Source organism: Cydia splendana, chromosome 15 (genome assembly GCF_910591565.1).
Source record: "Cydia splendana chromosome 15, ilCydSple1.2, whole genome shotgun sequence".
In the NCBI taxonomy this organism is placed as follows: domain Eukaryota; kingdom Metazoa; phylum Arthropoda; class Insecta; order Lepidoptera; family Tortricidae; genus Cydia; species Cydia splendana.
In genome coordinates, this window is record NC_085974.1 from 2942229 (window position 1) to 2958162 (window position 15934).

Below are 15934 nucleotides of genomic sequence, written 5' to 3' on the forward strand. Positions count from 1 at the left end.
TTTTATTGCTACGAAGTTTATGATTGTGAGGTTTTCTGCCAAAAAATCCCTTAGTCGCTCTTAACATAAACGATTTTTCGGTCAGTCTTCATCGTCATGCCAGACAGGAGCGCCAGGGCCTACCGCGAAAACCGAAATTCGCGAATTGCGGGGATCTTTCTCTTTTACTCCAATGAAGGCGTAATTAGAGTAAAAGAGAAAGATGCTCACAATTTGCGAACTTCGATTTTTGCGGTTATAGCCCAGTAGCGCCTTTTTAACAACAGACAAATTCGTCAAAAACGACATACATAATGTAACGGCTGCGTATACTCGTGTTCCACGTAGTTGTCTACACAAATTGTATGTTGGCGACATCCAGAACGTTCTTTCGCCACTCGGCATATAAATTCTGTCGCCTAACAAAGTATCCAATAATTTATAGTTTGACCTCACTACGGGAATTCGGAATGTTAACGCCAACGCTTTCGCTTTCAGTTGTTTTATTATTCACGGCCCTGAAATTTATTTTGGGTACAAGTTTGAGCTACGAATATTTTGGGTACAAGTTTGACCTACGAATATTTTGGGTACAAGTTTGAGCTACAAATATTTTGGGTACAAGTTTGAGCTACGAATATTTTGGGTACAAGTTTGAGCTATCCAATAATTTATAGTTTGACCTCACTACGGGAATTCGGAATGTTAACGCCAACGCTTTCGCTTTCAGTTGTTTTATTATTCACGGCCCTGAAATTTATTTTGGGTACAAGTTTGAGCTACGAATATTTTGGGTACAAGTTTGACCTACGAATATTTTGGGTACAAGTTTGAGCTACAAATATTTTGGGTACAAGTTTGAGCTACGAATATTTTGGGTACAAGTTTAAGCTACGAATATTTTGGGTACAAGTTTGAGCTACGAATATTTTGGGTACAAGTTTGACCTACGAATATTTTGGGTACCTACAAGTTTGAGCTACGAATAAAGTAGGGACACTAGAGACTGTTCAATTATATCCTCAGAGTACTTTGTAACCTGTTTTTTCATCATTGTTCTGATTACACTTGAAGCAGTAGAGTGAAGCTTTTTATTAAGAGTTTTTTTTTTTCATTTTCTTACAAATATGTAGGCGGAATCTTATTACGGATTTAATTACATATTCAATATTTTCTTTTATTGGATATTTTCCGCCCGATCAAGATAACATCGCACTGAAATGAATTCTTGCCAGAATTGTAGCTCCATTTAATGTATATTCAGACAGTAAAGATTCCTACTTATAAAGCCCTTTTTTAATATTTAAACCTAATTTACTGTAATCAACCAAATGAAGTATAACGAAAACCTGCAAACTAGCAAACGTCGAACTCCCCACCTCCGGGGGCCATTATTCATCCCCCCTACCTGGGTGTAAGGTCAAGGACAGCGCGCCTGCGCACTGCACCGCTGCAAGTGCATACAGGTAGATGATGGGTATTGATTAAATTTGATTTGTCACCTCATAGACTACCTAAGCGTTCTGCATATCTTGGCGTGTAAATAGGTAACTAAAATGGCGGATAGGGGTCGTCCAGAATCATGTGATCGTTTGGGGGGGGGGGGGGGGGGGGTAAAGAAAAATAATACGAATGAACACAATGGGGGAGCTTCCGTCAGAGAAGATATCACGTGTAATTTTTTTCAAAGCGGGAAAGCCAAGAACGACAATATTACTCAAAAATTTAATCAGCCTTTGTGCCTAAATAAATCAAAGGAGCTATCCCATTGCGTAATACTAAACAAGTTTGAAGCGCTAAATCCCAGCCGCGTCGAGCTGTCCATTAACCTATTGAAGTCTAGGCATAGAGAGATCTGGATCAATTTCAGCACTTATCCTAATACAATATAAACAATCTTTATGTAGCCTAATCATTCCAGGGCATCTAGGCGAGTTGAGCTACTCAATTTACTTAATTAGACCTCAACAAACTATGCGTAAAAGAACATGCATGGGGTTCTTTTTCCTACTCTTACAGACTCTATATGCCTACTCTAGAAGAGGACATATTGGTCATACTGTATGACTTCGAGTATGACCAATCAACCCCAAAATCTCTGCGTAGATTTTCCGTTATTTTGTCAAAAATAAATTGTCCATTTTGGAGTTGGTCTTAAAGGAAAAGTCGTTTAGTATGACCTGCATATTTTGCACTAGTTTTGGCCAAAACCGAACCGACCGAAACACGATTTTTATGCCAAAACCTGCCAAAACCGAAACTTTGTCGGACATAACCGAAAATCCAAGTTTCACCGCGGTCGAAACGTTCGGCAGTTTTTTGATCGAAACCGAACCTACCGGAAGACGATTTTTATGCCGAAACCTACCGAAATGGAAACTTCGGTGTCGAACGAAAGAAAACACAGCTTACTCTCTCTCTGGTTCACCTGAGCGTTCGACTCTCCCGTATTCGATAAGCCATTGGAACGAAAACCCGGTTTGTTGTGGCGAATAGCACGCAAAAAACCGTCACAGCCGTCCGAACAGTAATCGTCGGGTTCCGTCGCACAATTGACAGTAAAGGCCTTCGTCGATTTATTGCTCCGTGTTGCCATGCCGCGGTGACAATCATTGACAATGCAGAAAGGTATCATTGTGAGCACGACTTTTAAGTAAATCCCTAATTATAGAAGTGGACTGTCACATATATAAACATCACAACCTATAGGAATTACAAGAAACGGCCATATTATTCGCTATTTCGATGTTGTTCCTCTAGTAAATGATCAGTGTGATAGTATGTGTGCAGAATTTTCAAATCCTCAAGATGGGCGTACTATATAGCATTATAAATGCCGGCAACGCGTTTACAACCACTCTGGTGTTGCAGGTGACCATGGGCGACAGTAATTGCTTACTATATCATAAAAAAGTGATTTACATCTTCACTTTGTAAATGATAGTTAATTAATTAACACCTCTTACATTAGCATTTGTAGCAAAATCCTTATTTCAGTAGTAACTAGCTATCCTCATCTGTAAATAAATAAAATACCTAGTAGTAATAATAACGTAGTATAGTAGTAGTAGTAGTTAGTATATACTAACTCGTCCCCTCCGAACTTGACCTAAATTGCCCAAATGGCTGACCTTTAAACGAAAATTAAACTCAAGAAGGCTTGTATTAAGATGCGTTTGAGACGAGTGGCCCAGATTTTAAATGATCTAAAAGTCTACTATACTGTCGAACCAAGCTAAAGTGGCATGGTATTCGTAATAAAAAGCGTCGCCAAAAACTGGTTTAACCTTCGTATTGTGGACGTCTCGTCCTGAAAATAAACGAACTGAAATAATGATAAGAATCTTAGAATAGCTACGTCATCGACGCGTTTCAAATGTCAAGGCCAAGAAATCTATTAAAAATTAAAAACTAATGAATGTCGTATAACACTTAGTGCACCATCCCACAAACCCGGGATTAACCGGCAAAACCTGGAGTTACCATGGTTACCAGTAAAATTTGACACTGGGTTAACGGTTTGACCGGTTAACCCCGGGATAGTGGGATGGTGCAAGTGGCGCTTAGCATTTTATTAGCACGTGGTTATTTTCGTAATGTACGTAATATTTAAGTTTTGATTAGCGTTTTCTGTCACTATCACCGATAGTCATTTTGGTTAGGCCCTCGGTTCAGGCTCAGAAGCGTAGCATCTAATTATTCGATTGTTTATTGTATCACGGCCATCAGAGATAACTCAGATAACGCTGGTGTGCTATCAATTCTCGGTATGCATCTCACTGAAACTGCCATAACAAGACACAAGAATCCCGTTAATAATTTCTCTGAAACCAAACGTGCGAACCTGCAGCTTACAACCTGTTGTTGCATTCGGTCGGCAGTTCTGGCTAATTGTTGATAATTCTGGAGTTGCTGCGTCATTTCAAGTCGGAGAAAGCATTTTAAAATTTGAAGGCTGGACTTTTTTAAAATTTAGTTTACTAATTACATATTTTAACCTTACTGCTAAAGATTTTCATTTTTTATTGTAGGTACTGTCTCCAAGACATGTAAATAAATAAACCAGAAAAACGAAAGATGCCTTTAAAAAGTTTAAAAGCACATGTTCGAGGCGAAGTGAATTGAAACTACCTTTTCAAAAACGGTGATCCTTACATAATAGATAGTCATAAATCCCGTACACATTTGCATCATAGCATATGCAGAGGATCGATAGTTTCTGGAAGGGCCGTTTGACGAATGCGCCTGCCCGCAACAGAATGGCGCTTCAAGCCGCCTATTGATCGGGGCCTGCGCGCAGCACGCAACAGTTCTACCATTCACCACTCACCAGTCACCAGTTCATTCACCAGTGACTCCAGTACAGTACTCGCTTTAGGTGTTCGAAAGTCAAGTTGTGGTAGACGAGTAGCGAGTAGGTGTGTTGGTGAATACAGTTGTGACGCAGTACGCTGCAGCCACGAGGGTTTGATAACAAATAACCTCAACAGGACTTATGCTCGCGTTGCGGCAGCTTTCCCTTTCTGTGGTGGAAGGATGCTTTATGTATTATCTCCCTTTCTTATTATATCTAAACAAATATATATGTACTTAAATAACCGGTGGTCTTAACTTTGCTAGGAAAACCTCTTCGTGGCGTTACTTCGCGTATTGTGATTGTGACCTTTTAGTATTATGAAAGTCAGGCTAAAGCGAACACTACAATAATAAAATTGCGGAGCCCTATGTGCGTTGTAATCCATTAGTAATCCTTATTATTCTTATTAGGTCTGTTATGATTTAAGTTTCGTTTGAACGGATTATATTTGAAATAGGGACTGGATTTGAAATTTGGTGGTTGGTCGACTTAGGATTTGATTCAAAGTACCCTTTATTGTTTTTAAGTATCTGTATTTATATAGCAGGAAGTCTCTGAATTCTTGTGTTGTCGAAAATGTCACAAGGATTTCCAGTAAGATTCAGTTGTTTATCCGAGAGGAAAGTAACGCGACATAAATATGAGACAATACGGCCTCGAGGCCTTTTGGTTATGACTATGGGAGCCCGACAACGACGTCAGAGGGCTTATACATAAGTGGGTTAGGTAAACCGACACCGAGCGCGCTCGATAATATATTATGAAAACTTTTATACATATCTTGCCTCTTTTGGGTACTGCTATGACTTTTATAAACATTATTTTACATAATATGTTTAGTATCTTAACTGTATTGGGTACTCCTCATACTGTTATAAACATTATTCTTCAGTCCATGTATTTACACACGTAGTAAGTAAGCAGTTCATATACATCATACATTAGGATAAGGCGAGGCCGTAAACGATGTTTGTATTTTTCTAATTACACATGTATTTAACACATTTTCTAACTTAGTTTTCTCTCAAGCGGGCAGACAAATGTGATCTGTTTCACGTATAGTAGGTACAAATGTACAAACAAGAAGCATATAAAATATAAATGAAAAAAAAACTATTGGTCACTCATACCATCGTATGGCAAGGTTGCACACGTTTCTCAAGCGTATTGGCTTTACGTCAGATTAGCCGTTGAAGCTATGTTGTGTCATGTTACAGCTAATATTTATTTAAAACACACAGGAATAAACACACGGACAAGGTTGTATCGTGTATGTGTAAGATATTGTTTTTTTCCTAGTTCTGATAAACTTAATACCACTGCTTCGCAAGGGAACAAGCACGAAACATAATATTGAGTAGAGTATGTAGAACGGATTCAGGGATGTCACCACGATCCTCTAATGTAAATTGTAATGCTATTCAATTTTGTTGCCAAGTACCATAGAAAACCACCAGAAAAATACAAGTAGAAGCTGCACTGAAATATAATTTCGAGAACAGGGGACTGGTAACATGGATGAACTATATTTGACGATAACAGTTTTGAATGATTCACGGTTAGTTCCACTAGAGTTGCTATGTGGCCCTTGGCTGCTAAAAGGTTGCCGACCGCTGCACTAGACATATCGACCGGGATATGGACCGTGATTACCTTTTCGTATTAATATCGGGAGCTCGAAAACAATACAAAATGTAATCACGGTCCATATCCCGGTCGATATAAGTCTAGTGATATTTGACGTCTTAGAACTTTTGGGGTCAAGTGAATTAGATTGCTCGAGCTACGGCCACGGACGCAAACATAGGAATTACTCCACTTCTACTATGGTTGGCTAAGGAATGTAGGTCAACTAGTCCCATAAACTGAAAACAACGGCGATTTTTATCCGGCTCGTTTCTTTAATTGTCGCGAGGTCTTGAACCAATAGTAATTTAAACAGTTTGTTTGAACATAAATTTAATGTTGTGTTTCGATGATTGTTCTGTTTATTGTTTTGTTGTTTAAGATGTCTCAACAAATTGAAAGATAGACTACTGTGAAACCGTAAGATATGGGTCAATAACGCACATAGTATAGCTATAGATCCTCATAGACGACTTATGTTAGGCAATATGTAATCATAATCATATTTATTTGCAGAAAAAGGGTTAGTTACAGGTCTTAAAGTTAGGTTAGTAATTGATCCACCTTGATCCGCTATCTCATGACAGCATGCAAATTTAAAATTATTCTTAAAACTACAACATTCATATAGGTATTTACAAAGAACATTAATTATACTTATACACAATACATTTACATTAATTTATGAACAATTAACTAGGTCACCCACATTATGTTTTTTTTTGGCTAGTATTAGTTTTAGTTTTGTAGGTAGTTTTAATTTTAGGTTACTTTTTATTGTAAGTTTGTTATTAATTATGTCAAGTTAAAATTATGCCAAATAATAAGAAAACAAAAAATTAAAAATCAATACATTTTTCAAGTCATCATGTTTTTATAATTCCAAAATTCTTTCACTAAGATACTATCAATAAGATATTGCCATATATCAAAGATATTTCTTGACTTTTCGTGATATTGCCATATATATCAAAGAATGGTTTCTTATCATTGACAGCCAGCCCTTTTCCAAGTAATTAGTAGCAACATATAGTATGTACACAGACGGACAGACACTGTGAGAAACTGTTTAGACGCCTGATTACAATAGGTCCTAAATATAGCTATTTCTATTTGTCTGCACCGATAAGTAGGCTATGTGTGTTGTGCTAACACGAGCTAATGATAAATCTATACTCGTACTAGTTCAATGTAACATTATCAATTATCAGTCAACCTCACATTGTGAGAAACTAAAATTAAGCAAAGTGAGAAACTGAAAAGTTTCTGGACATGGACTCTAAAGAATTATAAAAGAATTTGAGGTGTGAGATGTTTTACAGGCCTATCCGGATTTCGAGCAAATCACAAGATCTTGAGACGATTTAGAGATCAACTAGATCTACATTAGATATCGACTAGATGTGACTTGGATATCTAAGTCATAACTTGTCGAAATCGTTCAAGAGGACCTCCAGAATCGCGGAAACGTCAAATTTGACATATCTATCCTACAAATATCTTTAAATTACCCGTATAACTTGTTGAAGTCTAGCAGAAATCTAATTCATTTTCCGAATCGAGCCGTTTCAATTAGGTTTCGTAATAACGTTTTTAAAAAAACCAAGAGCAAGTTCGACGCGCCCACCGAGGGTTCCGTACTTTTTAGTATTTTTCGTTATAGCGGCAACAGAAATACATCATATGTGAAAATTTCAACTGTCTATCACGGTTCATGAGATAAGCCTGGTGACAGGCAGACAGACGGACGGACAGATAGACAGACAGACAGACAGACAGACGGACACTGGAGTCTTAGTAATAGGGTTCCGTTTTTACCCTTTGGGCATGGAACCCTAAAAATACATATACATATGTACAACAATATATGTGTAACGGTAATCAATATATTACAACATTTCCCTGGCAAGCTGTTTTATAAGGTTTGTTTGTATACGCAACATTAAATGCTGCAACATTATATGTCTGTGTCTCACGGAAGTTATGTTATTAAAACATTAAATGCTATTAAAGGTTATGCATTACATAACATATTAGCATAAGAAACACAACCCTTTGCATCAAATGTGGTCTAGTCAACGAAACGCGAGCTGCATCAAGACATCACACTGATAGACCCTGACCGTCAGTGCAACATGACTCACTGTCCCTTATGTAACATGTAAACAGTATACAGTAAAACGTGGCCAATGTACTGCGATGATTAAGCTTATAAGACATTTTGGATTTGGATAGCCTGTTTTATGTAACTTTAGTAGCATTAATAATGCGTTTATTATATAAGGTGCACATAATAAACGCGTGTAAAGCTAAATAGGATTACCTACTGGTATATATACAGGGTGGCTAAAAAAATACTGCATTCCCGTTGCCAGGGAGGTTTTGGGATTATACTGAGCAACTTTTACTATGGGACTAACCCCGAAATCGCGTAATATGCAAGTCGCATAACATAGAGTCTGTGTGTATGCCCCATACATTCCACGACTCTTCTCTTTTCGCACAGTCTCTACCTACGTATTTGTAGCGCTGTAATTCTTACGTAGATATAGTGCAGTAGTATATCATGCGATTTTTTTTTATTTCACCAACCGAAGCCGAAAAGCTCACCTGATGTTAGCTCTAGCTACCATATTTAGTAGCCGACCAATGTCGTGTTAGATTCTGGCCGGACCTTGTGAAATGCGGAGTTTTTGTTATGGGATTCTCATAGTCATCCTTAGGGCTGAAACTTTGAAAAGTATGATTTATTTTCAGTTCGTTTTTTCAGTTCTTTTAATTTTGTTGTCGGTAAAGGTACTTTGGCCCCTGGCATAGCTGTTACATGTATATGGGCAAAATACTACAACTGAGTTATAAACCACATCGTTTTCTGCATAGATAAACAGCAGATTGACGCATGCGCGGTATCAGCGACATGTGTCGATCTCCTCGTGTCGCTACTCTACTACGCCGTGCGGGCATGTGTAGGGTTAAATATGAATTCATTAGTAGGGCGTGGATGTTGTTTGTTTCTATTAGTATCGGATCGCCCTATAAATATCTCCTGTGCGTCTATAAATGAAGGAGTAACATCTGTAGTGATTTCTGCATTTAGGTATTTGGCAACGCGAAATCATGCTTTTTGCTCGTACGGTTAAGGAGTTTGATTTACTGAGCGAATTCAGACCATTTCACCGTGACAATAATGATTAAATATCACATCCCAGCATATCCCAGTATAATAGCAGCTTTTATATTGTTTGTCACTGTGACGTAAACTTTCGAAACCGTACAATTAATTATACTTATCCGTTTTGTTTAAGTAACTTAAAGGCTAAATTTTGCATGCAAAATTTGACAGTTTTATATTGTATACTCTCTAATGTGTCTCTAATAAATAAACAGGACCTACACTCTTTGTGCCTTTTTCATTCAGGAAGCTAAATTTAGCCTGTAAAGCGGCCTTAACTTACGACATAACTGTATATTGAATCGTTTATCCAACAGCCACACACACACACTCGCCAACAGAGTAATACTATGTACTATAAAAGCGCAATTTGCAGTAAAACTAACAAGTAGGTGCCTTCACTTCCGTCATAAATAATAATTTCTCTATAATCTACAATGTTATATTTTAATTGGAATTTTAACACAATGTAAGATCGCTTACACGACAACATCATGTCGGCCTAATTGCGATAATAGGCCTTATCACTTACCACACTACGTTGTATTTTGTGATCTAAAGTGGATAGTAAATAAAGATATTAGAGATCACAGTGGTTCCGAGAAATAGTAGTAGATGATCAACATAGTCGTTGAAAAGATGCACCTATAAATTATCTCTGTGTGCAATAAGTTTTTCCAAACTTTCGCTCACAGGGTACCTACTTATACTTAATATACTCGTAGTATATTGCCTGTGCAGTGTAATCAACCCGTTGTGGTAAAATAAACCATATGTTATTTACCTAGATATATTTGAACATTCACCCACAACTACTTTATTTAGTCAATGATTCCTTTGTCCTATTGCGGATGTCATTATCTCTGTTCGTTAGTTTTTTCTCATTGAACTCATGTTGTATAATAATCACTCCGATAAGCCGTACGTATAACCTTTGGTCTTGTGAGTTTTGCTATCGTGAGTTTTGTTCTGGAATGAACTTTGTAAAGACGTTGATATAAGTACTTATCTACTTTACGTACGTATAATTACAATGTACGGGATCGGTCTTAGAACCTATGGCTAGAGAATCAGCTAAGCTAATGGTGACGCCGCTTAACAGAAAACTGTTATGCTAAATGTCTTTTTTTAATTTGTTTATAATTAAATATACATTAACTAAACCGTCTTGCTATTAGGTAACTCTTAAAACTAGGCGCCATTTCTTATCTTTTCTCTCAAATTAGGTGACACTAAAACGTAAGCCACTTAATTTATTAAATAAGGTGCATGAAATCTTATGAAATGTGCCAACTGTATGAAATTTTATATAGCCAATAGGGCGTCAGTAACTGGCCACTGTTAGTAATTGGCCACCAAATGAATTCTATTCACCTATAAACAGAATTAATTTTAGTATAAGGTTAAAATAACTCGCCAGCCAATAATAACTAGCTGCCTTATACTAAATATAATTATATTTATAGGTGAATAGAATTCATTTTTAGTTTAGGGCGGTCAGTTACTAAAAGTGGCCAGTTACTTAAGAATTACCCTACTTGCTTTTATTTGGAATCAAAATATCTTAACGACTCTAATGAAAAGTTAACTTAAGAAAGTAATAAGTTTGGGGCATAAATTATAATATTGGTAGAAGCTTTTATCGCTGACTGTACTTTTCTTTCCATGGGCAACTAATACTCGAGACAATTTCAAAAATCCCAAACACAATTATGTATCTTATTTTATCACAGAGTCCCTATGACCACCACCTGTCTCCATCATCAGGTCAGCTCGATGGTACCATAATATTGCATTGTCACCCGACTGACATAGCTAAATATATGCAAAGTTTCAGATTCATTGGAAGACGGGAAGTGGATCAAATTAAATTTGCAAGATTTGATCCGTACAAACAGATACATACATTCCAAGTTAATTAAAAGCTTGTAGAAACCATTATTAATGAAGTCCATTTGGTTGTCTATAGCGAGAGCAGCATGTTCGTGTCCCGCCGCCGCTGGATCCTGAAGACGTGCGGCACGACGACGCCGCTGCGCTGCCTGCGCGCCGTGCTAGCGCTGGCGCGCGACGTGGGCGGGCACGCGCGCGTGGACAACGTGTTCTACTCGCGCCGCGAGTTCGCGCGCCCGAGGGCGCAGCGCAGCCCGCACGACAACTTCGACAGCGAGGTGAGTGACAAGACAGCCTCGCCCATCAAACGCTCCGAGCATATACGCTCGATGCTGACGCCGACCGCCGTACGTTGGTTAGAAAGTGGGTATACCTCCTCTCCCCCTCTCAATAGGAGAGGATGGCTGCAGGAGGGAGTCCCACATATCCCCCATGGATTTTGGATGGATTCCGTAACGCCTTTTGCCACCCCGTTAACAAAAAAAAGGTGTAGGGCGGTGAGCGTTAGCGTCTGCCGCGTATGCTTGGAGCGTACGTTATATGTGTGTAAGGGCTTGGCCACGGGAAACGGTGCGGCGGCGCAGAAATTCACGGTGTCTCACGCCGCAGACGTGGGGATTCAGGGCACCGCCGCGACGTGTTCGGCTATCCCTTTGTGTGCTGGGCAGCCAATCAAGTGCTGCGTCTTAAATAATTATCTCCAATGCGTCCGCACGAAAATTATAATAGCCAGGACTACTACCTTCTACCTTACTATCTGCATTTTAGTGTCGAAAACCTTAAATGCTAACATCCTAATTCCTTTTACGTGTTTATGTATTCTGTATTTTGATTTGACATATCTTGGCATATAGTTTGGTAGGTAGGTACATTCATTTGACGAATCAGCCAAAGTTTCGGCCGAGACATCTGGTTTCATTGTACTCGCACACCTACTTAAATATCTATCTTTCGACCTTTCATTACGGTTGTTATGGTTATCGAACTCAAGTGTGAACGCACATTACTCGCTACATTGTAGAATATTTCCAACTACATCACACATTGTCTGCCTGATCACTCGATTCCAAGAACAGATAATTCAGTGAACGGCATATAGGTCCTGAACCCAGATAACGGTTTACTAGACGTTTTTAATTGTGCAAATTATATCTCGCTTGATTGACGTTACTAGAAATTGCGTCACATTATGCCTATGTAGTGATTATATGAGTAATATTATTTTCCGTAAAGCTGGAAATTTTCCCATAAGCAAATATTTTCATAACAGTTATGGTTTCCAGTTAGAATATGTTTATTTCCGTTTCAAACCGATTTTAGATCTATTCAAAGTATCCAACAACAAATTAAGCTGCAGATAGCTATTAATTTATCAATTTAAAGTGACATTCTTGTGACGAACTGAACTCGTAACCCTTAATAAAATCCACATTGAGATCATAGATAGCCTTCCTCGTGTGACACGTTTAAAGTTAATTCGTTGATGAAGAGAAACAAGAAACAACAACCACATAACATAACGGAAATGGAGTTGTCATTTTCCACACCGGACGCGACGTAACTTTTGCAACGTTAACTGTATGAATACTTTTGTCTCAAGTGACATGCCGCCTCTGATCGCTTCTAAGAAAAATAACTTTGCGTTCTTGCAATTTTTGCTTGTATGGTGCTCGGTTATTTTATTAATTCACTGAACTGTTTGTAAGACGACACTACATACTGCTGCATATATGCTGGCTGTGTGTATGTATACTTCCCTAAATGAGTATTCCTTAGGGTGGTATTCCATCTGTCTAATATCTTGGTCCAATGTCATTACGTCTCACTCTTTCACTCATCTCTCACTAAGCTAATTGTGAGACAAATTACACATTGGACTAAATGTTTTTTTTTTCTGTGGTTCGCAGGTGGAACTGCTAGATTCGTTCTTCGGCGACGGGCGCGCTTACATCATGGGCCCGGAGAAGGACTGCTGGTATCTCTACACGCTGCTGCCACTTGAAGGTAACCCCATCATATCATCTATAACAGGGTTTTATAAATACCTTGCCCCCTTTTTAGGCTAAAAAACAGATATGTTCTTGTCTATGTGTGTTATTTTATTACTTTTGTTAAACTCGGGCTTTTCTTTTACACCTGCTGGTGTAGTCTTTCATCCGAACCTCCGTCTATGACTCACTCATTTTTATGGTGTTGACTCATATGCATTCTCTAATTACACAAGATTACAAGTACAAAATACCTAATAACTTAAGATTTTGCCTATTACACCAAAGCATTTAAATTTCTATAGATAAAACCTGTAAAATGTCTTCTGCCCTCGCAGAAAAATCTAAATTAAAGCCCTATTCACAGAAAAATATGTAAATTTCTCCAAAACCCCTCAGGGACAGTAGATGCACTGGAGAAGGAGGAGCGGAACAGCCGCGAGGCGGCGGGCGCGCTTCCAGAACCTGACCAGACCCTCGAGATCCTCATGTCGGACCTGGATCCAGAAGTCATGGACATCTTCACACGTGCAGCATCCGCAGACGCCAAGCAGGCCACCAAGGTAACTACCTACAATATCTGAAACTACTGTATCACTTCTTTGAATTATCTCGAATCAGGATACCCATCATACCTATAGTGTTGGTAGGTAACCCAAACTTTAAAAGTGCCTACCGAGCGGTGACCGAGATGTATCGTGTGAGATTCGCCGTGTTAATAAAATGAAGTAATAATCTTATGATTTAATATGACAGAGCAAGACACAAAAATATGTAGAAATGCGAATTAATTATGGCCATGTTGGTTGCTCTCTCTACCACTCAGGCATTAACCAAAGTAAAACTGACCCTACATAAGTGGCGTAGCTAAATAACCTATTTGTTTTACAGGTGTCGGGTATAGACAAAATCATTCCAGGCATGGTGATCGACGATTTCCTCTTCGATCCCTGCGGGTACTCCATGAACGGGCTTGATAAAGATGTAAGTAATATCAAACTATTCTCGTTTGTAAATAGCTTTTTGTGAATGAATCCGCTAATCAGGTTCAGGGGAGTCGGCAATATACTTATTTTTGGGGTACAATTGCTGTTCTTCAAGTCACCCAAGAAATTAACAGTCAAGAGTTTTTAGACCACTAAAATCAACATTTGTCGCTCTTTGCGATTCCTAAAACTGGTGAATCTAAGAAATTAACAGTCAAGGGTTATTAGCCCACCAAAATCAACATTTGTCGCTCTGTGTGATTCCTAAAACTTTCTATTTCTACTGCGGATGATTCTTCTCAAAAGTATTAGATGCTTTTTAACCTTTTGAACGCCAAACGGAGCATCCATTTACCGTGCCTCTGACGCCACGGGGGTAAAATTTAGTTTTGTGAATAAATAATACCAACCTAAAAGTGGGGTGTTTTTCAGTAGATTTTCATCAAAAAACGATCGACGTCAAATGCCGTCTTTGGCGTCGTTGTCACGATTTTGCGTTTACGTGAATTGCCGTCTGGCGTGACTTGCGTGAATTGGCGTGTGGCGTTCAAAAGGTTAAGAAATTAATATTGTTTGATTGATGTGTCTAATTAGTTATTTGACGACTAAATACGTAGATTTTTATGAATTATGGCTTCAAATCTTACCATATATTGTGTCCCAGGGCTGCTACATGACGATCCACATCACCCCGGAGCGGTCGTGCTCGTACGTGTCGTTCGAGTCCAACTGCCCGGTGGCGAGCTACGACGACGTCATCGCGCGAGTGCTGCACGCCTTCCGCCCGCAGCGGTTCGTGCTCACCGTCTTCGCCACCCCGGTCAGTGCTCATACAATACTGCCAATATATTCAAATAACATAACCTAGTATTTTTGTAGGCAGTTAATTACTTAGTACCTGGGAGACTGAGCTTTGCTCGGAAAACATATAAAAACGAGATAAAACCTTGCTAGAACGATTTTTCGCCCCCGGAAACCCTCACATACACATAGCAAATTTCATCGAAATCGTTACAGTCGTTTCCAAGATCCCCGAAATATATATGTCCTTGTTTAAAAGTATAAGATTATCTGTGTGTTACGCGTATGTTGTATATATTGTAGCCACCCACTGGGTCTCGCAAATTGTAAGGCATCACAGTAGTGAGTAGACCTCGTTGGAGATGGAGCTTGACGCCTTTGCGGTGACTGACGGGAGACTTCTATGGACTGACGTATCTCTATACGTGCAAAAATAAGGGTAGAGGCATTTTAGGCTCCGTTCGGCTCAGCATTGCTCCGAGCAATTATTAGGGTTGGCACAAGTTGACGTCCCTTTGTGTGTAAGAGCACAGATAAGATAATAACTTGCATTTTGACAATGCTAAATAGCCAAAACCTAAACAACAAAAACCTAAATAAACCTTTTGGCTATTTAACCAAAGTTTGTTGTCCTTTTCTTACATAAGAAAGGGACAGCATGATTCGTCCCTGAATCACTGTCAAACTTTGGTTTTGTAGGAAGTGTACGGTAGTACTATTATTTATTCTGTGGCAGTGTGATAATATGGGCTCATAATAATAATGTCATGTTCATGATGGTATAATAATATACTCCGCCTGGTACTCTATTCCGAGATTCGCGTATGACCTAACTGACACGGGCCTACGTCATCATGCTGTTTACAGGTTCTCAAACTTTGAAATGTGGGAGAATTTTAACCAACGGTGAAAATTATTTTAACGGCATTAATTTTAAGTTATTAATGTAGAAACTAGTGTCCGACCGAAGGTTCGGTTTCGGTTTCGGCCAGTTTCGGCCAAAAAATCATGTTTCGGCTGTAGTTTCGGTTTCGGCCAAAAAACGGCCGAACCTTTCGGCCGGGCCGAAACTTACGAAATGGTACTTCGGACAAAGACCAAAAGTTGTGGAATAAGTAGGACAACAATATTA

At 38.9% G+C, this 15934-nt stretch overlaps 2 protein-coding genes across 3 annotated transcripts in view; one reads left to right on the top strand and one right to left on the bottom strand.

Annotated features, from left to right (window-relative positions):
* Positions 1 to 15934, bottom strand: part of LOC134797418 (phosphoglucomutase) — a 192382-nt gene that overhangs the window by 60154 nt on the left and 116294 nt on the right. The window lies entirely within an intron of this gene.
* Positions 1 to 15934, top strand: part of LOC134797432 (S-adenosylmethionine decarboxylase proenzyme) — a 439106-nt gene that overhangs the window by 27326 nt on the left and 395846 nt on the right. For both annotated transcript variants that reach the window (XM_063769666.1, XM_063769665.1), the window contains exons 3-7: positions 11104 to 11305; positions 12935 to 13031; positions 13415 to 13578; positions 13907 to 13999; positions 14666 to 14821. In XM_063769666.1, the coding sequence (XP_063625736.1) occupies positions 11104 to 11305; positions 12935 to 13031; positions 13415 to 13578; positions 13907 to 13999; positions 14666 to 14821 (712 nt within the window). The remainder of the gene's footprint in view (positions 1 to 11103; positions 11306 to 12934; positions 13032 to 13414; positions 13579 to 13906; positions 14000 to 14665; positions 14822 to 15934) is intronic.